The following is a 25,122-nucleotide window of genomic DNA, read 5'->3' on the forward strand; positions in this document are numbered from 1 at the left end:
ACCAGTCCACTGTCCTTACCGTATTTGTCCAAAAAGAGAAATACAAAAGTATCTGCAATGGTGATGAGGACGCCGCCCCACAGGGGAACCCTAGGTTAGAAGTGAGATCATGATTAAAGACCCACTGAAGACACTTTCCTCACATCCTGTGCAGTGCCTGGAAAAGCTGGGCCCTGGGGCAGGAGCAACAGTGGCAGGAGGCCCCCCCGCCCCCCGCTGGAACTCTCCTAGAGAGCTTGCTATGTCAGACGTGGGACCAAAAGCTTGGGTCCTATGCAGAGGAATAAGCAGCCTTACAAACAAGTAACTGTGCTATAAAGGGCACACACTCCATCTAACAGGAGCATGTGCACCCCAGGATGGAATGGGAGAAGCACACTGTCTGCTGCGGCAGGCAAGATGGCTCCAGACAGCTGGATCTTCAACATTGAAAATAAGCTGGGTTTTCACTCCCACTCAGGCTCTCGAATCCAGCTTAATATTGACAGTGTTCTAGAGGGAACCCCACCTTCCTGTACACACACAGGACAGGGACTGACAGTGTTCTAGAGAGGACCCCACCTTCCTGTACACACACAGGACAGGGACTGACAGTGTTCTAGAGAGGACCCCACCTTCCTGCACACACACAGGACAGGGACTGACAGTGTTCTAGAGAGGACCCCACCTTCCTGCACACACACACAGGACAGGGACTGACAGTGTTCTAGAGGGGACCCCACCTTCCTGCACACACACACAGGACAGGGACTGACAGTGTTCTAGAGGGGACCCCACCTTCCTGCACACACACAGGACAGGGACTGACAGTGTTCTAGAGGGGACCCCACCTTCCTGCACACACACACAGGACAGGGACTGACAGTGTTCTAGAGGGGACCCCATCTTCCTGCACACACACAGGACAGGGACTGACAGTGTTCTAGAGAGGACCCCATCTTCCTGCACACACACAGGACAGGGACTGACAGTGTTCTAGAGAGGACCCCATCTTCCTGCACACACACAGGACAGGGACTGACAGTGTTCTAGAGGGGACCCCACCTTCCTGCACACACACACAGGACAGGGACTGACAGTGTTCTAGAGAGGACCCCACCTTCCTGCACACACACACAGGACAGGGACTGACAGTGTTCTAGAGGGGGACCCCACCTTCCTGCACACACACAGGACAGGGACTGACAGTGTTCTAGAGGGGACCCCACCTTCCTGCACACACACACAGGACAGGGACTGACAGTGTTCTAGAGGGGACCCCACCTTCCTGCACACACACAGGACAGGGACTGACAGTGTTCTAGAGAGGACCCCATCTTCCTGCACACACACAGGACAGGGACTGACAGTGTTCTAGAGAGGACCCCACCTTCCTGCACACACACAGGACAGGGACTGACAGTGTTCTAGAGAGGACCCCATCTTCCTGCACACACACAGGACAGGGACTGACAGTGTTCTAGAGAGGACCCCACCTTCCTGCACACACACAGGACAGGGACTGACAGTGTTCTAGAGAGGACCCCATCTTCCTGCACACACACAGGACAGGGACTGACAGTGTTCTAGAGGGGACCCCACCTTCCTGCACACACACAGGACAGGGACTGACAGTGTTCTAGAGAGGACCCCACCTTCCTGCACACACACAGGACAGGGACTGACAGTGTTCTAGAGAGGACCCCACCTTCCTGCACACACACAGGACAGGGACTGACAGTGTTCTAGAGAGGACCCCACCTTCCTGCACACACACAGGACAGGGACTGACAGTGTTCTAGAGAGGACCCCACCTTCCTGCACACACACAGGACAGGGACTGACAGTGTTCTAGAGAGGACCCCATCTTCCTGCACACACACAGGACAGGGACTGACAGTGTTCTAGAGAGGACCCCATCTTCCTGCACACACACAGGACAGGGACTGACAGTGTTCTAGAGGGAACCCCATCTTCCTGCACACACACAGGACAGGGACTGACAGTGTTCTAGAGGGGACCCCACCTTCCTGCACACACACAGGACAGGGACTGACAGTGTTCTAGAGAGGACCCCACCTTCCTGTACACACACAGGACAGGGACTGACAGTGTTCTAGAGAGGACCCCACCTTCCTGTACACACACAGGACAGGGACTGACAGTGTTCTAGAGGGGACCCCACCTTCCTGCACACACACAGGACAGGGACTGACAGTGTTCTAGAGGGGACCCCACCTTCCTGTACACACACAGGACAGGGACTGACAGTGTTCTAGAGGGGACCCCACCTTCCTGCACACACACAGGACAGGACTGACAGTGTTCTAGAGGGGACCCACCTTCTTGCACACACACACAGGACAGGGACTGACAGTGTTCTAGAGGGGACCCCACCTTCTTGCACACACACAGGACAGGGACTGACAGTGTTCTAGAGGGGACCCCACCTTCTTGCACACACACAGGACAGGGACTGACAGTGTTCTAGAGGGAACCCCACCTTCCTGCACACACACACAGGACAGGGACTGACAGTGTTCTAGAGAGGACCCCACCTTCCTGCACACACACAGGACAGGGACTGACAGTGTTCTAGAGGGAACCCCACCTTCCTGCACACACACAGGACAGGGACTGACAGTGTTCTAGAGGGGACTCCACCTTCCTGCACACACACAGGACAGGGACTGACAGTGTTCTAGAGGGGACCCCACCTTCCTGCACACACACACAGGACAGGGACTGACAGTGTTCTAGAGGGAACCCCACCTTCCTGCACACACACACAGGACAGGGACTGACAGTGTTCTAGAGGGAACCCCACCTTCCTGCACACACACAGGACAGGGACTGACAGTGTTCTAGAGGGGACCCCACCTTCCTGCACACACACAGGACAGGGACTGACAGTGTTCTAGAGAGGACCCCATCTTCCTGCACACACACACAGGACAGGGACTGACAGTGTTCTAGAGAGGGCCCCACCTTCCTGCACACACACACAGGACAGGGACTGACAGTGTTCTAGAGGGGACCCCACCTTCCTGCACACACACACAGGACAGGGACTGACAGTGTTCTAGAGAGGACCCCACCTTCCTGCACACACACACAGGACAGGGACTGACAGTGTTCTAGAGGGGACCCCACCTTCCTGCAGACAGGAGATTGATGGCGATGGCTGAGCCAATGACTTCCTGCATATCAGAACCAATGATCGCCAACTCCACCATCAGCCACAGGATGATCCTTGGGACCTACAAAGCAAGGGCGGCTCTGATCATCCGTCTCTAACGACTTCCTTCAGTTGGAATCCAGATTCTGTCACAGACCCAGGGACAGCTTCACATAAGCCCCCAGGCTGGAGAAGTACCAAAATCAACCCTACCCAGCGCCCACAGCATAGGAAACTATTTCCTGTGGGAGACTGTGACCTGAGGTAAGGGCAGCAACCCAGCCCTGTGTTCTCCTTAATCCTTCTTGGAGAAGAATGGAATTTCTACCCATAACTTACCACTCACTCTCTTGCCTAAAACAATTTAAAAAGTTACAGGGGAAAATAAATATACAAATATGGTCAAAATGGGAGTCAAGAGAGAACATGACTCTCGGGCTGGAGAGATGGCTCAGAGGTTAAAAGGTTAAGACCTCTTCCAGAGGTCCAGAGTTCAATTCCCAGCAATCACATGGTGGCTCACAACCATCTATAATAAGATCTGGTGCCCTCTTCTGGCCTGCAGGTGTAGATACATGTAGGCAGAACACTATGTACATTAAAACAAACAAACAAACAAAAATCTATCAAGCTGGGTGTGGTGGCACTCGGGAGATGGAGACAGGTGGATCACTTGAGTTCGAGGCCAGCCTGGTCTACAAAGCAAGTCCAGGACAGCTAGGGCTACAGAGAGCCCTGGCTATCTCAAAACAAATAAACAAACAAAAACAAAAAAGAAAGAAAGAAAGAAAAGAAAAGCTTTATTTTGTCCATAGCTAAGGTTACAAAACAAGCATGGGATGGACTTTATTATCTTGAATTAAACAATATTAATAATATGCAAGCAAGTGAAAAAGACAGATGCAGAAGTGTCAAGGGCTAGAAAGATGGTTCAGTGGCTAAAAGCACACACTACTCTTGCAGAAAACCCAGGATTAAGTCTCACTCCCAGCACCCCTGTCAAGAGCTCAACTCCACACCTACACATTAAATTTCTTTTTTAAAGTGTTCAAGGCAAATTAGTTGCAAACAGATGGAATATAGCAAACAAAGAAACTAAATCTGGGCCAACAGATAAGTGGCAATAGATTTAGTTAACGCTGGCTTCTGATCCTGGAAAGCCATTTCCTGTCAAAAACACCTATTAATGTGCACAAAGAGAAAGAAACTAAAGGCAGTTATTAAACAGCAACATTTTCTGAAGTTGGTAAAAATAATTTATGTTTATCACATATGGGAGTGCATGCCTATGAAACCAAGACTCAGGAATTCCAGCAGGATGATCAAGAAAGAGTTCAAGAACATCCTAAGCTACAGAGAGACAGAGACTGACCAACCGACCATCACAGGAGCACAAAAAAGAAAAACAACACGAAACTCTATGCTTACAGTCAGAAGTGAGATCAAACATTAGGGCACCCTCAAGTGAGGCCTATTTCATATCTAAAATGAAACTAACTTTAAAATGTTTTTCAAGTCGGGCGGTGGTGGCGCACACCTTTGATCCCAGCACTCGGGAGGCAGAGGCAGGCGGATCGCTGTAAGTTCAAGGCCAGCATGGTCTGCAGAGAAAGAGTTCCAGGGCAGCCAGAGCTGTTACACAGAGAAAGCCTGTCTCAAAAAACAAACAAAAACAAAAACACAAAAATGTTTGTCGCTGTGAGGAGTGGCTCAGACTCTAGGGTGCCTGTGAAGACTGTGAAGGCCGGAGTTTTGTTCTCAGCCCCATGCCAAGCTGTCACACACAGTTCCTTTCCACTTTAGAAGGCAGTAAGAAAGGTAAGATAGCTATAGCGACAGAGTAAATTGGAAATAATCAGCAAATCCAAACATCCTACAACATACACACTGTAAAAAACATCTTTTTCAAACCGATGATAACATTAAACAGTAAAAGGAGACTGACTGGTAGGTGCTCACTCATGCAAACAGACAACAGGCGCCCAAGGTCATGCTGGCCAAACACTGAGTTCAACACAGCCTGGTCTACATGAGTGTCTCAAAACAACAACAAAAAGTGAGTCCATACGAGACCCTGAAGGGTTCCCTCAGTACTACTAGTTTCAGGGACACTGACCCAGCTCCTCCACTGGCTCAGTGCAGACTGGGGCGAGCACACACCATCAGACACACAGATCCCTCTACGGGTCCCAGCAGGGCAGCATGCTGCTCACCTTGGGGTACTGACGGTGACACACTTCAGCGAGATGCAAGCCGGTGACCACTCCAAGTCGAGCAGCGAGGCGCTGGAGCAGCAGCCCCACGATGGTAGCCAGCAGCAGCACCCAGAGCAGCTGGGGAGAAAGGCAGACGCGTCAGCATGGAAGGGCCTTCCGCCCGGCTGTCAGCGCAAGCGAACCGGAAAGCGCTGTGAGGACAAAGCCAGGTCATGAGGGTGGCCCCAAGCTCCACACATCTGTTGTTCCTCCTGCAGAAATTAGGTAGACGAAACGACAGACCGCACGGCACTTTTCATGCAGGGGTCACTGCCAACGAAGACCTGTGCGCCCTGGGACAGAGGCAGGCTGCGGTGCCTTGAGTGAGGGTGGCCGGGCTCATATGCAGGGATACAGTTGGCGGGACTGTTTGGGAAGAACCAGAGCGTGCGCTTGTTGGAGGAGGTGTGTCCCCATCATTCCCAGTGTCCTTTCTGCTCCTGGTTTGGTGATGAGATGTCTCTCAGCTGTCCCTGCTGCCACACCTCTGCTCCACCATTATGGACTCTAACACTCTGAAACTGTAAGCCCAATTACACTGCTTTGTCACAGTTAAAGTGACAAGGATGGGAGGTTGGAGGCATCGATCTCCCCATTCTTCTGCCACCCATCCCCCAAAACTTCCCAAGAGCCCGTTTACCAGAACCCAGACCAGAGTACAGCCAACGAGCACCCACTTTACACCCGAGCTCGGCCAGAGGCCAAGAAGCGACTTGCATGAATAATACGTGTGGTGAACACTACCCAGCAGCCATGAACCACTTCTTACTGGAGAGAAAAGCTGCTCACAGCATCGTCAGCATCACAACCAGAGCTCACAAGAGCGTCAGGTAGAGATGCAGAAGCACAGCACAGGCTACAGCCGACTGAACAGCACTTCCTACACTCGCCTTTACTTCTCTCAACTGAGGATAGCTCCACCGTGAGCTATGTGCAAGCAGATGGGATACACTTTAACTATTTGTGGTAGATCTTTGTATATCGTGGGGTAAATTATGAAAGATTATGATCTGAGCCTGGCACAGCTGTGCCTGCATTTTATTCCAGCACTTGGAAGACAGAGGCCAGCCTGGTCTACAGAGTGAGTTCCAGGACAGCCAGGGCTATTATAACAAACAAACAAAAACAAAAAACAAAACAAAAAACCAAAAAAGAGCAAGAGGGCTGAGGAGTGTAGTGCAGCAAGCGCCCACCAGGACGGGCAGCATGGGGAGGCCTTGAGTCCCTTCTCTGCTCTGCAAAAATAGTCCCAGAAACAACCATGACAACTTGTTTTTCAGGCAAGGGCAAAACTGGAGCTCACCTTAAATCCAGCCACTGCTCCAGACTGCAAATCAGACTCGATGTTTCCTGGATCCAGGTAGGCGATGCTCATGAGAAAACCAGGTCCCGTGAATGCCCAGAGTTTGCGGAAGCTAAAACAGGAGTACTGTAAAAGACAGGAAAAGGGGCCTGAGGGCCTGTCACCTGCTCTAGTGTCTCTACTGTGTCATCCTGTGTCAAGGAGCGAGCCAGCGGCACAGGGTCAGGGCGGCCCTGCACCAGCCCAGCTTCACATCCGCTGCACTTCTCTCACTGACGGCCCCTTCCCTTTACCTGCGCCCCATCAGCAGCTCGGTCTAAACCCAAGTAACACAGCACCTTTGTGCTCACCGGCGACCCACACACAGCAGAACCACATTTGAAGAGGGAAAATACAAAATCCACACTTTCAGCACTAGGGAGGCAGAGGCAGATGGACCTTTGTGAGTTCTAGGCCAGCCTGGTCTACAAAACAAGTCCAGGACAGCCAGGGCTACACAGAGAAACCCTGTCTCAAAACAACAACAAAAAACAAAACAAACAAATCTCACTAATGCCACTTAGCACCATGTCTGAGGAGACCAGCGCCAAAGCGAGCCCTGAGGATGCTGAACGGCCTGCATGGCGAACATATCCTCCCCTTGCAGGCTTCCCCAGTCCGTCCCCAGCTGCAGCCCTGCAATTTTCTGAGAATTGTCAAGGGAAAAGTCAAAACACCAGTGTAGACACTCTCTACAAAGAGAGAAAGAGAATTTCCAGGCTTGTTTTTAAAGGCTTTTTTTCTGGTTTTAATACTTAATAGATGATCCAGTTTCCTATGGAGTGAACAAAGGAGATTTTACCCCTGACTGGCCTTGGAGTAAAGTCACAAATGTTTAAGTCAGCTGAAAATCTGGAACAAAGACAGTGCTAAAACCTCAGATACAAGCTTCTGGAAGCTTGTTGTTCCTAGAAGCTGTTAAGGACCAACCTGAAGCCGTACAAAGGGGACGAGAGGTCAGTCTAAGCCTGTCAGACTCCTCATGTGAACAGCCAGGCACAGCTTCCTGAAACCGTGACATTTCGTACCAGACAGGAGCGCACACGAGGGTGTGGACCGGGTTTTATCCTATTCTGTGGGTTCGCTCCCACAGTGGAGGACCAGGAACGAATCTTAAGTGGCAACCTGATCTCTGAACTCACAGACTCGGGCAGTTTGTTAAGTGGACGGTGGAAGCAGACAGCAGAACCAGCTTCCTGTAGCCACAGACCACCGGCCTTAAATACAGCTAAGCAAACATCAACAACTGTCCAAAGTCACAGCTCACTGTATAAAACAGTAAAGCCCAAACAAATCATGCTGATGGGACTGCACCCAGCTACACCTGGCTCTACAGAGCAGGAAGCCTGGCCTGTGTGAGTCTCTATTAACAAGGGCAGAGCGAGGGAAGCAAAGAGCTGCTGGAACACTTAGTGCCCCGGCAGCGCTGGACAGCTGTCCCGGCGGGGCACGCTCCACCGCAGCCACACTGCTCGGTTTGCTGGAGGCGCTGGATTATCTCCCTTTTGCAATGTACTTCAAACTGACTCCACGCTGGCTCCATCTGGGAAGCAACAATGGAGTCCCCGCACGGACTGTCACTAACCTCCTCTTCCGGAATGGGGATCTTCTCATCAAAGTAGGTGGTAAAGGGCTCCTCAGAATCCCCGGTGGACAGTGGGAGGGATGAACTGCTGTAGGCAGGGTTGATGGAGCCAAGGCTGGCAGAGTCTCCATGGTCCCCAGAAGCGCCATCTAGGTCAACATGACAAAGCCCACTGATGAGCAGCACTCTCAGTGACGCTGAAACCAAAGCGCTTCATCCTGATGGAAAACCACCCCTCATCTGGTACCCACACCCCCACTGAGCAGCAGCGTTAGGCCCAAAGTTAAACTACCTTACATCTTGCACACAAGAGACCAGCCTGGCTTTAGTACAGTGTGTCCTAAACAGTTTACTAATCTACATTTTATGTGTACACATATATATATTTTCTAAGTGACAGGGTCTAATAAGAGACCAGCCTGAAGCCCAGGATGACTCTGAACTTAACGCTCTTACTCCACCTCCCAAGGGCTGGGATCACAGCCATGTGCCACCACACCTGGTTTATGTAGCGCTGATGACGGAACCCAGGGTTTCATGCGTGCTAGGCAAGCACTCTGTAACCCCCCAGACCAATACACTGACTTTTTAAAAAGGTCCCGTGTACACATGGTTGGACAAGGACGGACATGCAGGCTGTGGTGTACGTCTGTAACCCTAACAATCAGGACGCTCGAGAAGGAAGGTTGAGATTTCAAGGTCAAAGCAGGCTGCACAGCTAGACCCCATCTCAAAGAGAAAGAAGTGCAAAGCCTCCAACAGGGCTCTCACCTCAGGCTCAGACCAGTTTACTATAACATTTTATTAAACCTTTGAGAATTTCATACTGTGTATTTTGACCATAGTCACCCCACCTCCTACTCATCCCTTCAGCTCCTCAGACCCATGTCCTACCTCCTCCCAACTTTGTGTCCTCTCTCTATCCGTTTTACTAACTTCACAGGACTTTTCCTATTCTACACTTCAGTTTTCTCTAAGAACACTGCCATGCTTCAGAGGCTAAATCAAGAGGACCACAAGTTCAAGGTCAGCCTGGGCAAAAACTTAACAAGACTCTGACTTAAAACAAACATATAACTCATATCTAAGATTCAATATTAACAAACTAGCTCCTAACTAGTAACCAGAATCCTAAGTTTTTAAGAGAAAATTAGTCAACTGGACATCCTCCCATCCCAAAATTCATTAGGACTCACTCTAAGAACTGGAAACCCTGAATGAGTTCAGGCTCAAGCTGACACTAAAAAACCCATCAAACAGCCAGGCGTGGTGGCGCACGCCTGTGATCCCAGCACTCAGGAGGCAGAGGCAGGAGGATTGCTGTGAGTTCAAGGCCAGCCTGGTCTACAAAGTGAGTCCAGGACAGCCAGGACTACACAGAGAAACCCTGTTTCAAAAAACAAACAACAACAAAAAGGAAGCCATGAGCAGGAAGACTGGGAATCCTGACTAAGGCACAGGCCCTGCGGGCTGGTAGTCACAGGTGCTGGTCCTGCAGGCTGGTGGTCACGGGTGCTGGCACCCTTGTGACTAAGCTGGGCTCACAGGAACCTGATAGCAGCGTCACGTTTCCCTGAGGCCTGCATTTACAGTTAGTCATAAACACAGGGATAGATGGAAGGCCTAGCAGAAAAGGCTAATCCACCAGAAGTACAAGAAGTCCACTCAGCTGCAAGCACAAGATGAGCAGGTGGAACCACAAAGCTTTCCTCTCTTTCCCAGAAATCCCACAGCTAACTTTAAAAAAAGAAAAAAGAAATCGGAGCTCTGATATCTATACAAAGCAGGAAGGAAAGGAGATTCTACAGGGCGAGCTCAGACCCCTGAGGGACCCAGAGTAAAGCAGAGCCTGGCTCAGCATAAAACTCAGCTACATACACTACAACACTGGCAGATCCAGTGGGCACAGCAGGGGGTGGGGGAGGGTAGGGGTCCCCATCAAGCCTGGGAGTGGCACTGTCCTTGCAGGCACCGCTGCTCTAGAAACCAAATTAGCTAGTCACAACCCAGCTGGCAATTAGAAATAAGAATGAGGCAGAATTCTATGATTGCAAATTCACTTTCATTCATAACCAGTGACCAGAAGACTCCTGACTAAGGCAGGGTCAAGAGAGCCAGCCTGTCGCTGTCCAAAGCCCAATCCCACGTCGATGACGGCGTAAAGCTGTAAGTTACCGTCTGGCATCTTCTCTTCTGGATCCAACACCATGGTCGATACCTGAGTGTCTGTGTTCTTAGAATAGGATTCTATAGGAGAAAAGAGGGTGCAGAATTAGCAAGAACAGAACTAACACTTTGTCACTAGATGAAAGGAACAGACCCTCTACTCAGTTAGCTAATCCCAAATAATCACAGCTTTCAGGATGATGGACATTCACAAAAACAATAAAAGTTGAGGCCAGGAAGATGGGGAGGGAGGCTGGGAGCCTGCGGAGTGTGCAGTCGCCTCCGTGCTGGGGTCCAGACAATACCAAAACCACACTCGGCTCTCCTGGCTCCCACGTAGGTGCTGGGTCCACTCACGTGGGCTCCAGTGCAAGCACAGCAGATGCGCACTCCAGCCAGCCAGTCTGTCTTAATATGCACCAACAGGCTGCCAGTCAACAGCCTTTGCCCTTGCCTCAGCGTCATCCCAAATAGCTGATGCCTGAATAGTCTCCTTCAGTGTCACAACTTCCAAGAACAGAAAGCAGCCAGGTTTGCCATGACAAAACTTGGGAGACAGAGGCTGAGGATGGGGAACTCAGATCAGCAGCAGCTCTATGAGGTCAGGCCAGAACACACGAGACCCTGTCTCAAAACAAAGCAAAGCAAACTACAACTGCCCGCCTGCCCAATGACTTAAACGCACGGCTCGGGTTCTGGGAGGGCATGGAAGGCACCTCTCAAGAGGGAAAACTGCACAAACTTCCAGCCTCACTCCCAAAACTCTGAAGCTCAGGAGAAGCTCCTCACCCAAAGACAAGCCTGCCCTCAGTGCACAGCACCAGCAAACTAACACAGCCCACCCACAGCCCACTCTCCACTGGGCCTCACCAAAAAGGCAACATTTTTTTTTTTTTTTAGTTTTTTGAGACAAGGTTTCTCTATGTTATCCTGACTGTCCTGGACTCGCTTTGCAGATCAGGCTGGCCTTGAACTCACAGTGATCCGCCCGCCTCTGGAGTACTGGGGCAGAACTTTTTTTTCCTTAACATTTGTTTGTTTGTTTATTTATTTATTTATTTATTTATTTTGCGGGGATGGGGGGGCTTGGGAGTTGGCTCTTTTCTTCCACTGTTTGGGTCCCTGGGATGGAATTTGGGTCTCTAGGCTAGGCAGCAGGTGCCTTTACCATCTCAGAGCTGTCTGACTAGCCCTAAAAATGCTCAACTTTTTTTTTTTTTAAAGATTTATTTACTTATTATTTATACAGTGTTCTTCCTGCAGGCGAGCTTGCATGCCAGAAGAGGCACCAGATCTCAGTATAGGTGGTTGTGAGCCACCGTGTGGTTGCTGGGAATTGAACTCAGGACCTTTGGAAGAGCAGACAGAGCCCTTAACCACTGAGCCATCTCTCCAGCCCCAAAAGGCTGAACTTTTAAACCCTGGACCTACTTACTATGTAGTCTTTGTCTCCGTTGATTCACATAAATCCCCAAAGCACTTACTCTACTTAAGAGGGGATAAGCCTCTTCCCCATGAGTCACTTTTCTCCTCTTCTCCAGTAGATCGCTTCCATCCGAACCACCCCTCCACCTTACGTTTTAGATAATCTTTGTTTGCTTATTTTTTCAAGACAGGGTCTTTCTGTGTAGCCCTGGCTGTCTTGGACTCACTTTGTAGACCAGGCTGGCCTCGAACTCACAGCGATCCACCTGACTCTGCCTCCCAAGTGCTTGGATTACAGGCATGCACCACCATGTCTGGCTAAATTGTAAATATTTTGGGATATGTATTGTGGGGTGGTTCTTGGGTTTTGTTTGTTTGTTTGTTTTTCTTTTTTAGTTTTTTTGAGACAGGGTTTCTCTGTGTAGCCTTGACTGTCCTGGACTCACTTTGTAGACCAGGCTGGCCTCAAACTCACAACGATCCTCCTGCCTCTGCCTCCCAAGTGCAGGGATTAAAGGCGTGCACCACCACGCCCGGCCATGTGGGGTGTTTCATGCTGTGGCCCCCAAGTTGGCCTGGAACATGAGGCAATGTCACACACACACACACAGCCTCATTACTCACAAGGTTTCTAGCAGCAGTCTAAGTGACGTTCCGACACCAAGTACACAGCAGCCAACAGAAGACAAGGCACTGGTCTTTCTGGAAGTCTCCAGAACATACTCAAAACAGATTCTACAGCACAGTTTACCCCTCATGTCTTCCAGAGATCAAGCCACACCTTTGTGGTTTACACCACCTGAGGGCCCAGCAGGGCAGAGACGCTTAGTGCTGCAGAAACACACACACACACACACACACACACACCACGTATTTCAGCAGCTCGGCCCTCTACGACCATTTCACCACCCTGTTTCAGTCACCCTGCTGCATCTAGGTCACAGGAAGACAGATTGAACCCAGCAGTGCTTAACTACCACAGGCACCATGAGGCAGGTGGACCTCTGTGAGCTCACTGCCAGCCTGGTCTACATGTGAGACCTTGCCTAAAAAATAAATAATGAAAGATGTAAGGCTGTTTTTACAAGTAAAGACAATTATCAACTTACTTATGTATTACAAATTTTTACTTAAAAATTCAAAGCTGGCATATTCGTTGATATAGAGATGAGCACTACGGTACACATGGAGAAATCCACACAAGCATCTGTTCTACGACACTGTTTAAACCGCAGACTGTGAGAGCCTGGTATCAGTAAGGAGCTGCAAGAAAGCTGTGCACATGCACGGGGCAGAAATGTCCTGCAGCCACAGTAAGTAGAGCAGGTCTACACATCCTGACAGCCCGTCACGGCAGATGGATCTTGCCAGGTGAAAATACCAAAAATCGGTAACACTGCCTGTGCATTTAAAAAGGCAGCTGGGGGCTGATGAGGTGGCTCAGAGATTAAGAGCACAGGCTGTTCTTCCAAATCCAAAGGTCCTGAGTTCAATTCCCTGAACCACATGGTGGCTCACAACCATCTATACTGAGATCTGGTGCCCTCTTCTGGCCTCCTGGCTCACATGCAGGCAGAATATTGTATACATAATAAATAAATCTTTAGAAAAATGAAATTTGGGATTGGAGAGAGAGCTCAGTGGTTAAGAGCACTGTCTGAGCCAGGCGGTGGTGGCGCACGCCTTTAATACCAGCAATTGGGAGGCAGAGGCAGGTGGTTCACTGTGAGTTTGAGGCCAGCCTGGTCTACAAAGTTAGTCCAGGACAACCAAGGCTACACAGAGAAACCCTGTCTCGAAAAACCAAAACAAACAAAACAAAACAAACAAACAAAGAGTACTGTCTGCTCTCCCAGAGATCCTGAGTTCAATTCCCAGCACCCACATGGAGGCTCACAGGCATCTGTAACAGAATCTTCTGCGAACACTGCACACTCATATACATAAATAAATAAATAAATCTTTTTAAAAAATGGAAATTAAGAGTATGCCTTTGATCCCAGCACTCTAAAGGTTGAGGCAAGAGGATCTCTGTGAGTTGGAGGCCAACTTGATCTATAGATCAAGTTCTAGGACAGCCAGGAATTAAAAAAAAAAACAAAACAAAACCCTAGGGAAAGAAAGAAAAGGCAGCTGGGAGCCAGGCTTAGAGCTTCGCACCTACAGCCCAGGTCTTGGGAAGGGGAAGCAGGAAGCCAGAAGGGGCAGGGAAAGAGGGCAGCATGGAACAAGGGCGGGTGAGGTGAAGCATGGGGCTCACACAAGCAGGTGAGGTGAAGGGCTGGGCTCACACAAGCAGGTGAGGTGAAGCATGGGGCTCACACAAGCAGGTGAGGTGAAGGGCTGGGCTCACACAAGCTGCTGAGGTGAAGCGCTGGCTCACACAAGCTGGTGAGGTGAAGGGCTGGGCTCACACAAGCTGCTGAGGTGAAGCGCTGGCTCACACAAGCTGCTGAGGTGAAGCGCTGGCTCACACAAGCAGGTGAGGTGAAGGGCTGGGCTCACACAAGCTGCTGAGGTGAAGGGCTGGCTCACACAAGCTTTCTGGCAATAGAAACTCCTCACTAGTCCTCGCATTAGTCTTCGCCATTGTACGTAGCACTAAAGCGCAAGCCGGGTGTCCCAGTGACATACAATGGCAGGCTTTGTTTGATTTTAAATTTAAATCTTCTATAGATTGTCACAGCTTTTCAGAAACCCTCTCCCCGGGGTCCTTCTGCCAAACTGTCTGACAGAAGCTTCCAAGAAGACAGCGAGCTCTGCTCGGCAGGCAGGAGGCACTGCTGGCCTAGAGCACCCAGGAGCCCTCAGCGCCTGCCCACTGCCCAGCCCTAGCTTGTCATCTGTGCTCAGGAGAACACCGACTCCCTGGATTTTCCTTGCAACTCTCCTCAGAGAATTTGATTAGGGTAAAACCGCAGCCAGGACAGCGTCCTCCGGGGTGGAAGAAACATGGCGTCCACAACTGCAATTATTCAGAAGCTGCAGTGCTACCCAGAGCCCTGTGGAAGGCTCTGAGAAGGCAGTGACACCTGCTCCACCCATAAAGAGGTGGGAGCTGTCCTGGGGCCAGCCATACCCGTGACCCTGCCCTAGGCTACCTGGCCATGTGACTGGTTTTCCTCCCTGGACTCCCTAAGGGAGAACATGACCTAATATATAACACAAACACAGAGCACCACATTACTTAGACACACACACACACACACACACACACACACACACACACCCAGAGTCAGGTGTGGTGATACATGCCTGTAATCCCAGCATTCAGGAGGCAGAGACAGGAAGATTGCCAAAAGTCTGAGGCTGTCTACCTAGCAAGTTCCAGCCTAGCTGGGGCTACACAGTCATATCCTAAAGACACAACGTATGAAATACTGACTGCATGTACAATCTAACTTAAACTATTTTCTCCAGCACTCGGGAGGCAGAGGCAGGTGGATCGCTGTGAGTTTGAGGCCAGCTTGGTCTACAAAGGGAGTCCAGGACAGCCAGGGCTACACAGAGAGACCCTGTCTCAAAAAAAAACAAAAAAACCAAAAAAAACTATTTTCTTATGTTGAAGAAAATGTCTAAGTTTAAAATAATGATCTCTTATAACCAAAGGCATTCAAAGCCACGTCATTAATTTGAAGGTATCAAGAAGAAAGTTTTTGTCAACCCCGCCTTCACCCTGGGGAGAGCAGGGTGCGGTTGTTTGTACCCAGTCCCTAGTAGACCCCCATCTCCCAACCCTCTTTTTTTCTGTGCAGCCCAGAGGACAAGTTCAGGGGGTTCTGTCCTTCTACCTTGGGGGCCTTGGGGGTCAGACTCAGACTGGCGGCACCGCTCCAGCTCAAATACTAACAGGAGATAAGGGGCCGTCACCTCAGCTTTTAGGAGGATGAGGCAGGTGCACCACACGTCCAAAGCCAGCTGCTATCAAGTTACTACCTCAAACAGGTGAGTAGGGCACCAACAGAAGAGAACATAAAGGTTTTCAAATCCTGCTCAAATTCTCTTTCCCCTCCAAGTCTATTTCAGGCTAACGCGACAGTCCTAGCACACCACCGCCTACTTCCCACGAGATGAACTTCATAAACTGAACTCTTTCCACCTGTATGACTGAAACCCAACTGTTCTCGCTGGTGATATTTTCAAACAGAGCTAATTAAGAGATTGCTAGTGTCAGCCAGACGGTGGTGGCGCACACCTTTAATCCCAGCAAGCGGGAGGCAGAGGCAGGTGGATCTCTGTGAGTACAAAGCCAGCCTGCCTGGTCTATAAGACCCTGCTTTAAATAATGACCTTGGTTTTGGAGAGATGGCTCAGTGGTTAAGAGGACTGACTGGTCTTCTAGAGATCCTGAGTTCAATTCTCAGCACCCACACATGCAGACAAAGCATTCTAATACATTTTTTTTTTAAATCAATAAATCTTAAAGAAGTAAAAAGAAGAAGAGAAGAAAAGAAGAGGAAAGAAGAAAGAAGAAGAAAAAGAAAGAAAGAAGAAAGAAAGAAAGAGAGAAAGAAAGAAAGAAAAAAGGCCTTAAAGTCAGGTGTGGGAGAGCACGCACGCCTTTAATCCCAGCACTCAGGGAGGCAGAGGCAGGCAGATCTCTGTGAGTTCAAGGCCAGCCTGGTCTACAAATCAAGTCCAGGACAGTCAAGGATACACAGAGAAACCCTGTCTCAAAAAAAAAAAAAAAAACCCAATAAATAAATAAATAAAATGGCCTTAAAACCATAACCCACATGCCGGGCCGTGGTGGCGCACACCTTTAATCCCAGCACTCGGGAGGCAGAGGCAGGTGGATCGCTGTGAGTTTGAGGCCAGCCTGGTCTACAAAGTGAGTCCAGGACAGCCAAGGATACACAGAAAAACCCTGTCTCAGAAAACCAAAACCAAAAAAAAAAAAAAAAAAAAAAAAAAAAAAAAAACCATAACCCACTCTACCCGCCTGGCTTCTGCTATTAACACCTTTAGTTCCACACAACACACCCAGCTCACAACACTCACACAGGGCTCCTATACACAACGCCACTACACAGGATCAGGGCCAGCTCTCTGACATGACAGCCTCTGAGACACTAACTGAGACTGACATTTTATTAACCTTGAAACACCAACGTAATAATTAATCTCTCCTCCTACTTTGTCCTACTCTACACCCAGTATGTCTGATTTTTCTCTTTGAGATTGAAAGAAAAGCTCTGTGTGTGGGGGGCGGTGGGGTAAGGCCACCAATGTCAGGTTTCTTCTTCAGTTGCTCTTTATCTTCTTGTTTTGTTTTGTCCTGAGATGGTGTTTCTCTGTGTTTCTCAGAAAGCCTTTAATCCCAGCGATCTCGAGACCAGCAGGAGGTTAAGAACTCCAGGCCAGTCTAAGTGTGACAGTCAGATCCTGTCTAGAAATGCACAGGCACAAACCACAGACAGAGAAGGGAGAGGAGGGGAGGAGGGGAGGGAAGGGAGGGAAGGGAGGACGGAGGGGAGGGAGGGAGGGGAGGGGAGGGGCGGGGAGAGGAGAACAGAGATCTGGGCAGAGGAATACAGTTGATAAAGAAACTGCCTGCTTGAGAGTCAAAGATAAGAACAGAGAAAAATGTGGCCCAGCTGTCAAGTACTGATCTGTTAGAAGTATTATTTATCAGCCATGACTTTAGAAATACAGGCCTGAGCTCGAGAGATGGCTTAGGGGTTAAAAGCATCCATTGCTCTTCCAGAGTTCAATTCCCAGCACCTATGTCAGATGGCCTATAACTCTGGCTCCTGGAGATCTGACATCTCCAGCCTTGGTGGGCATCTGCACTCTTGTGCATGTACCCACACACACACCACCACCACCACAGGAACACACATACACATAATTAAAAATAATAAAATAAAATAAATCTCTTCAGAAAAAAAAAAAAAAAAAAAAAAAAAAGGAAGGGCAGGCCATCAGCTAGTGAGCCAGTTGAGAACACTGCCCTGGCTGCTGCTGTCAGGACCACTCACGGTCACCCTGAGGGATCCCTTGGTCTTTGTTCCTCTGAGAGGGCAAGCTTCCTGCAAAGTTCTCTAGCCAAAGCAGCAGTGTTTCCTGGGGGGGGGGGGGGGGGGGGGGCGCGTGCCTGTGCTGGTCACCTGGCCTGACTCCTCCATCCTGTCAACAACATCAAAGGACCTGTCTATAGGAAGAAAAAAAGAAACCTACTAAACACATATTACCAACCTCTTGACAATGAAAAATATTTTGCCTGGTTTTTTTTTTTCTGCTTGTGTTGTTTTTCTCCAGAAAATCTGAAGAATGTTGTTCGTTAGATCCCACCCAACCCACTTACCCTAACAGGTGTGTTACCTTCAAATTTTACCTTCTTTGCTTAACAGAAATAGTATATGTCAAGTCAGACAAACGTACAATAAGAGATACCCCGGCTTTAGTTGCTTCCTTCTGCTCTTTGGAACCTGATAAAATTTTAATAATTAACTTGTGGCCTTCTCCTCTCATTACATATGAATTTTAATACATTTCAACCTAAAGAAGTATTAAACTGTTTTAATACAAAGACAAGCAAGTCAGCCTGCCCTGCCACAAATGGACCACTTGCTACCATAACTGTTCTTTTCCATAAACAAAGTTTCTCACCCAACAATTATTTCCTAACAGTGTTGCGGGTGCATGAGCAACTGGGGCTGGGGTCTCCCAGCCACGCCAGAAGGACCTGAGACGCAAAGACCGGCTTGCACAGCAGAAAATAAAGACATTTGACAAACAGCATCCAGCCAAGTTCTTGGCTTCAAAGCCAGACAGAAAAGGACCCCACTGCGTGGAGACAATTCTCTAACCACGGCGCACTGAGTCACACCTGAACCAAAGCCCCTCGCTAGCTCAGCTGAGTCACACAAGGAACCTCGGAGACTCACATCCAGATTCCCCATTCCTCAACAAGAGGTGCTGGCTGCATGCTCAGGAATTCCCCTTCTGAGTCCCACGCGCCTTCCCAGAACACGAGAAACCATGTGTGCTGCAGTCTGTGTCCAAAATAAACTCTTAGCCCAAGCAAGACTGAGAATGAAATACCTAATTTAAAAAAAAAAAATCATCAGTGAAATCTCAAGGTTACGTTTACCAACAGAGCGACTGCAGGAAGCGACCTACAACGTTACTTTCCAACCGCATTTAGCGAGCTCCGCAGAAGCCAAGGTTGAGTGGTAAATACTCGTGTCTCCACGGAGGCAGGAGGATAGCTGCCAGCTGGAGGGCTACACGTCAAGTTCCAGGCCAGTTAAAGATACACAACAGGATCTAGGCTCAAAGACAGGCATCACAACGCCTCGCTCCTGTAATTGACCGCACTTGCAGACTAATAATATGGCTAGAAAGCACTAGCCTGGAGGGTCTTTGGCAGCTGCCCAAGGGATTCTGAGCAAGGACTAGTGAGAAGGTCAAAGCCTTTGGAAGCAACAGGCACCTGCAGGCAATCATACAAACTCCTGGCTGCAGGGGACTGGCCTAAGCACTCTACCTGTATTAACGCCGCCAGCCCTGTGAGATGCCCCCGTCCTCCCCCCCCCCCCCCCCGTCACCCTCACTCTAAGTGTGTGGGACACAGGAAAGCCTAAGGACCCTGAGCAAAGTTACCACAGCCAAGAAGTGACGGGCCTAGGTCAGGCTGGAGGTGCCACGGTGCACAAGAAGGACAGTTTTCCGTGGCTGCCCCACGGGTCACAGGGACGCTCCTAGATGGCCCTCGCCACCTCCCCTTCCATATGTTTGTTTTCGCTGCCTAAAATCACACCGTCGTCGACAAGCAAAGGACAACAGTGTCTCCAGTCTACCCAGAGGAAACGGGACTTCTGTCCTGAGGATGCCCTTAGCCGAAAAGGACAAGTAATCCGAAGGTGGGGTAGCAAGTGAGTTTTAAAAGTACAGGGCCTTGGGGACCGCAGAGGAGGGACGCATCCATTGCGTGCAAGGTGTCCCTGAACGAGGCCTGGAAGACGCAGGGACTCGGGCTGCAAGCACAGCCGGGAAACCGAGCAGCACTCAACCCCGAGGCCTGAGGCCTTCGGGCGGACCGCGCAGCTGACAGGGCGCTGCGGGAGGCGGCGGGCGGACCGACCCCGGGGCTCCGGGAGGAGACTGCGGCGCGGACCTCCGCGCCTCCCCTCCCCGCGTCGCGCCCCTACGGTCTGCGCACTCCCAAACCCCGGGTCCCGCTTCCCGTCCGGCCAGCCGGGGGAGGGGCGGCGGCCCCGGTGTCCTAGGTCTCCGGGAAGGGCCGAGGCCCGTGACCGTCGGCGCCTGCGCTGACCGGGGAGCCCTGCGCGTCCCCTGGGGATACCGGACGCCCCCGCCGGCCGCGCCCACTCGCCCGCTAGCCCGCCCACACAAAGCGGAACGCCGTAACCCGGAGCCCGCCAGCACTTCGGCTTACCGGCTCCGCCGCCACCTGACACGCCGCGCCGGCGACTCCATATCCCAGGAGCCAGCGCCGAGCGAGTCAGCCTCCTGCCCTCCCACGATTGGTCGGCAGGAAGGAGCCCCGCTGCCCTGATTGGCTGGACTCCTGCCGTGGGCGGGACTATGTGGCCGGCGGACTGGGAGCGGAGGCTCCGCCTACCAATCCCGGGCCTGGGGCGTGGCCTCAGTGGGGGCGGGTCCGAGCCGGAGGCGTGGTCCGGCTTCAGCCCAGCGCGCCACGGTCCCCGCAGTTCAAACCTACGCGTTTCTCTAGTTGGTAACTCCCATCGCGGGAATGCTCGGGACATAAATTTTTGTCATAGTTCCCGCCACCTCTTTTTAGGCAATTACAAGCCTAAGAGATAACGACCACGAAGTACAGCTACACCGGATAATAAGGGACCATGGCAGTCCCTCTTTTTCTGGCTTTTTGGGCCACATCAGAGTATCCACTGACACGCCAAGAACACCCCACGTCTGGGAGGAATTGAGAAACTTCGACCAGTGGAGCCAGTTCGGCTGCATCAGTCAGTCGTCCAACTCCCAAGCCTCACGGTGAGTTGGTCTCCATCCCGGCTGTCTGTCTGTCTCTCTTCTCCCCACACTTTATCCCGCCTGCCCCCAAAGCAGTCCTCCACACCATCCCCAGCCTCAGCCTCACACTTCAGTCTTATGGCCTGACAAGTCCCCCGGCGTGTCACGAAGTCCTTAAGGGCCACCAAAAAATGTTGGTTGTTTTCCCCTTCGGATGTCCTCGACTGGCTACAACTGTAGAGATAACAGTGCCGTTTTCGTGTAGAGACTGCCCGGAGAAGTGTTCATTATTTGGTACGAACAGGGATTGGAAAGAAAGGGTAAACGCGCCCCCCCCCCCGAAAAAGGAAAAAAATATGACAACAAAAGCAAACTCGGAACACAAAGAAAAAGCCGCACATCCACACTCTGGCAGGGGCCGCTGCTCTCCTGAAAGAAGAGAAAGTGCACATGTTAGCTCTGGTCGCTCCAGCTCATCTGTGGCGTTGGAGAAAGGTTTCTCGAATGTCTTCCAGGCCAGAACCTTTTCTCTGGGACCCTCCGCTGCATCTAGAAGAGAAAAAGGGTGGGAGCTGTTCGGGGCAGCTTCCAGGTGCGCTCGCTCGGCTGGCCAGAGTCCCTGGGCTGCTGCTGCTAGCTGCCCACTTACTTAGCTCACAGTTGGGGGCAGCGGCGGCTGCTGACCTCTGTTGCTTCTTCCCCATGGCGCAGAACTGGTCTGACTTTTTTCCAGAGCAGCGCAGCCTCTATATATGCAGACTAGTGCGCCTCCCTTGGTTAGAGAGGACGCTAGAGGTAGGTCAAGACTGAGGGAAAAAATTCAAAATCCAAACCGCACCCTCCCTTCAAAGCGTAATCAAATTTCATCTTTGACCGGCCATGAAAAGGAAGCATTGTATTTCTGCCACTCCTAGTTATTAATAAAAATTAATTGAGTTAAAAGTTTTCTTCTGAGATTTCGTTTCTGTGCCATTCGGCAGGGCAGGACCTGGAGGCGGGCAATGGGTGCTGGTGACTGAGACGTGTGGAGTAAAAGGAAATGCTTTCTTCTGGAGGCCACGCCCCTGGGAGTGCGGCTGCTTCAGGGACTTCTACCGGAGAGCTCACACACTAGGACTCTGCCCCTCTGAGACAGGAGGTGAAACCAATTAACCCAAAGCCTGACAGCCGGCATGTATTTTCCACATAGTACGTGCTATTCTGATGCAATCATGGGGCAGCTCAAAGTATAGGAGAAAATGCCGCCCGGCCCATCTGTCTGGATCTGAAGGAGCCGAGGGTATTAGCTGGTCAATCAGTGATCTGCAGGCAGACAACAAAGTAGGCAAGCCAGAATTTAGCAACCTGATGCAGAAGAAAAAGTCCTGAGGCAGCAATACAGAAACCCAGGCAAGACTGCCTCAGTGTGGGGTGAACAAAGCATGGGGGGGGGGGGGGCGGGACACGACCGTGCCTCCTGGGAACAGCTGAGAAGAAAAAGGACAAGAAGCTGCGATTCGAATCCCTGAGGCAGGCTGCACGGTTAGGCATCCTGTCAAGGCTGGGAATAGTGGATTCTCTGAGCAGCGGCCCAGAGGAAAGCCTTAGTGCCCGGCTCACTCAACCTCAGAAAGTTAAGATGGGATCTGCTTCCAGCCCTTGTCCGTATCAGACAGTTCCCTGAGGCAAAGCTGCCTCTGCAGATTAAGCTGGGGACAACTTGTCCTCCTCAGAAAATAGAAGTTTCCCATAAAACCGTCCATGAAATAAAGTCTGGCAGAGAAAAGATTTAAACTTATGAGCTCTAAAAGCAGAAGTGAGCTGAGGATGAAGGTGAGTGGTAAAGTGTGGGGCTCATTACACACCACACACACAACACACATACACCATCCATCACACATATAACATACACACAACACACATACACAAACACCACACATACACCACACACACACACCACATACATACATAACACATAAACCATACAATACACAACACATACAAGACACACACAAACACACACAGATACATCGCACATACACACCACACATTCATTACACACATCATACACACAAACTGAAATAAAAATCATGCCAGGTATGGTAGCGCACACCTTAATCCCAGCACTCGAGAAGCAGGAGCAGGCGGATCGCTGTGAGTCTGAGGCCAGCCTGGTCTACAAAGAGAGCACAGGACAGGGTTTCCAAGACAGAAAGCAAAACAAAGAAAAAAAATCACAAAAGTAGGAATGGATTTTACATAACCATCTTTAGGTGTTCTCCAACACACACACTCTCTCTCTCTCTCTCTCTCTCTCTCTCTCTCTCTCTCTCTCTCTCTCTCTCTCTCCCTCTCTTTCTCTCCAGTGAGTACAGCACAGGACAGGGCCTGTGGAGGGCTCCTGACTCCAAGCTGCCATGTGGGTGCTGGGAATTAAACCAGGTTCCTCTGCAAGGGCCGTGCATGCCCCCAGCCATGCCCATCTTATTACATGCATCTTTCATGGAAGAGGTCCTTCCTAAGGTTCCCATCCACTCACTGGAAGTGGATTTTTTATGCTTTTATTTTCTCTGCAACTACTACTTCTATGGACCATCTTTACCTGGAAAATTATTCGTCTGGGCTTCTCACAATACCTGCAGGGCCAAGGAGATAATAGCCCAGCAAGAAAAGTGTGTGCAATGCAAGTCTGGTGACCTGAGTCGGAGCCTAGGAACCCATATAAAGGTGCTGCTCCCCTCCACACAAGCACAGCGCACTCTCACCTGATACAACAGAAACCCCTAAGTTAAAAAAGCTCCCCTGTGATCATGCTCTGACTCCTTTGGTAAGGTCTCCAGGGCCTCAGACCCATGGGAGTTGGCAAAGCTCCCTCTGGTCCCTGTGGGAATGTTGACGGAATTTACAGAAAGCGAAGACTGAGCTTCCTGCTAGACTGTAGCCTGGGACTGCCCCCCTGCAGAGACAGCCCTGGGGCGCTAACCTTTCCTCCTCTGTGCTCCACAAAAGAGCTCTGGGCAGCTGCACAGCTGGTGGACACAGCTGGTGGCCTCCCCCAACACTCCCCAGGCCCACTCAACCCAGCTTTTCTGTACCTGTGCCTGTTGGTCTTTCACTCCCTGGGGCCCAAGTCAGGTTTCCAGGGCCAAGCATGCAGGACTTCCAAGCACTTCTCAGTCTGCTGAGCAAATTAACTCCTTTCATACACATTACTGAGACTCTATGCAGTTCACAGCACAGGCTGGACGCTGCACAGACAATTAGTAATAATAAAGCACAAAACTATCATTATTGTTTTTGTGCTTTTTCTCCCACTAAATTGAGCTTTCAATCAAACAGGTGGTGCTCACCTTTGATCTCAGCCCTTGGGAGGCAAAGGCAGGGGCAGGGGCAGGCCAATGTCTTTGAGAGCCAGGCTAGCCAAGACTACAAGTCCTGGGGGCTGGGGTGGGGCTGCCCTACCTTTGTATAGCTGAATCGGGCAAAAGTCAGGTATACAGGGGTATCCTACTGAATAGATAAATGGATGGATGCCTTATAACATGTAAAACGTGTGTAGCTGTTAGGCCATAAGGAGTGCTAGCATATGCCTAGTTACGTACTTATTTCCAAAGTTAGATTTTTATCTGTGCCGAAACTATTCTACCCTAGATGCTGCTAGCCTTAGAGGCTATGCCTGTGAAAAATGCTGAGGTGTAGCTCAGATGCCCTTTGATAATGAAGAATTTTGGGGGGGAGGAGTTGAAACAAGGGCCTCACGTAGCCGAGACTGGCCCTCAACTTGCCATGTAGTCCAAGCTCACCTGTGATGTCCCACCCTGTCCTGCTATGAACAACTTTGGTTTTGGTGTTTTTTTTTTCCAGACAGGGTCTGCAACTCATTTTTCAGAAGCCCGTTGTGTAGAGCAGGCCGGCCTCCAACTCCCAGAGATCCGCCCACCTGCCTCCGCCTCCTGAGCACTGCCGCACAATTTATTATTCCAGCTGTTGGGCAGCTGTGCTGCTGCGGCTGCTGCTGCCAGATGGCCGTGGGGTGTCTGGTCACACCCCAGTCCTTGCAGCCTACACCCAGTGGGAAGGGTCCTACGTCACCGTTCTGCCTAGCTCTGCTTCCTTCCGATCCCTCAGCGTCAATCCCGAGTTTTCTTCCTAACAAACTTCCTGCGGGTACAGTCTTGGGGGTGGCTTTCCCTGCTACTTTTTCCAGTGACTCAAGGTCACCTTGAGTTATCTGGAAAAGTGGCCTGTG

General features: G+C 50.6%; 1 protein-coding gene across 1 annotated transcript in view; it reads right to left on the reverse strand.

Annotated features, from left to right (window-relative positions):
- Slc11a2 (solute carrier family 11 member 2) overlaps positions 1 to 21,624 on the reverse strand; it is a 41,784-nt gene extending 20,160 nt beyond the window's left edge. The window contains exons 1-7 of the mRNA XM_051160352.1: positions 21,544 to 21,624; positions 10,515 to 10,586; positions 8,340 to 8,488; positions 6,716 to 6,841; positions 5,371 to 5,490; positions 3,133 to 3,239; positions 20 to 90 (exon numbers count right to left, since the gene is read on the reverse strand). Coding sequence (XP_051016309.1) covers positions 20 to 90; positions 3,133 to 3,239; positions 5,371 to 5,490; positions 6,716 to 6,841; positions 8,340 to 8,488; positions 10,515 to 10,586; positions 21,544 to 21,598 — 700 coding nt within the window. The 5' untranslated portion in view covers positions 21,599 to 21,624. The remainder of the gene's footprint in view (positions 1 to 19; positions 91 to 3,132; positions 3,240 to 5,370; positions 5,491 to 6,715; positions 6,842 to 8,339; positions 8,489 to 10,514; positions 10,587 to 21,543) is intronic.
- Positions 21,625 to 25,122: the final 3,498 nt, after the last annotated feature.

The sequence above is a fragment of the Acomys russatus genome, chromosome 17 (assembly GCF_903995435.1).
Source record: "Acomys russatus chromosome 17, mAcoRus1.1, whole genome shotgun sequence".
Taxonomy (NCBI): Eukaryota; Metazoa; Chordata; class Mammalia; order Rodentia; family Muridae; genus Acomys; species Acomys russatus.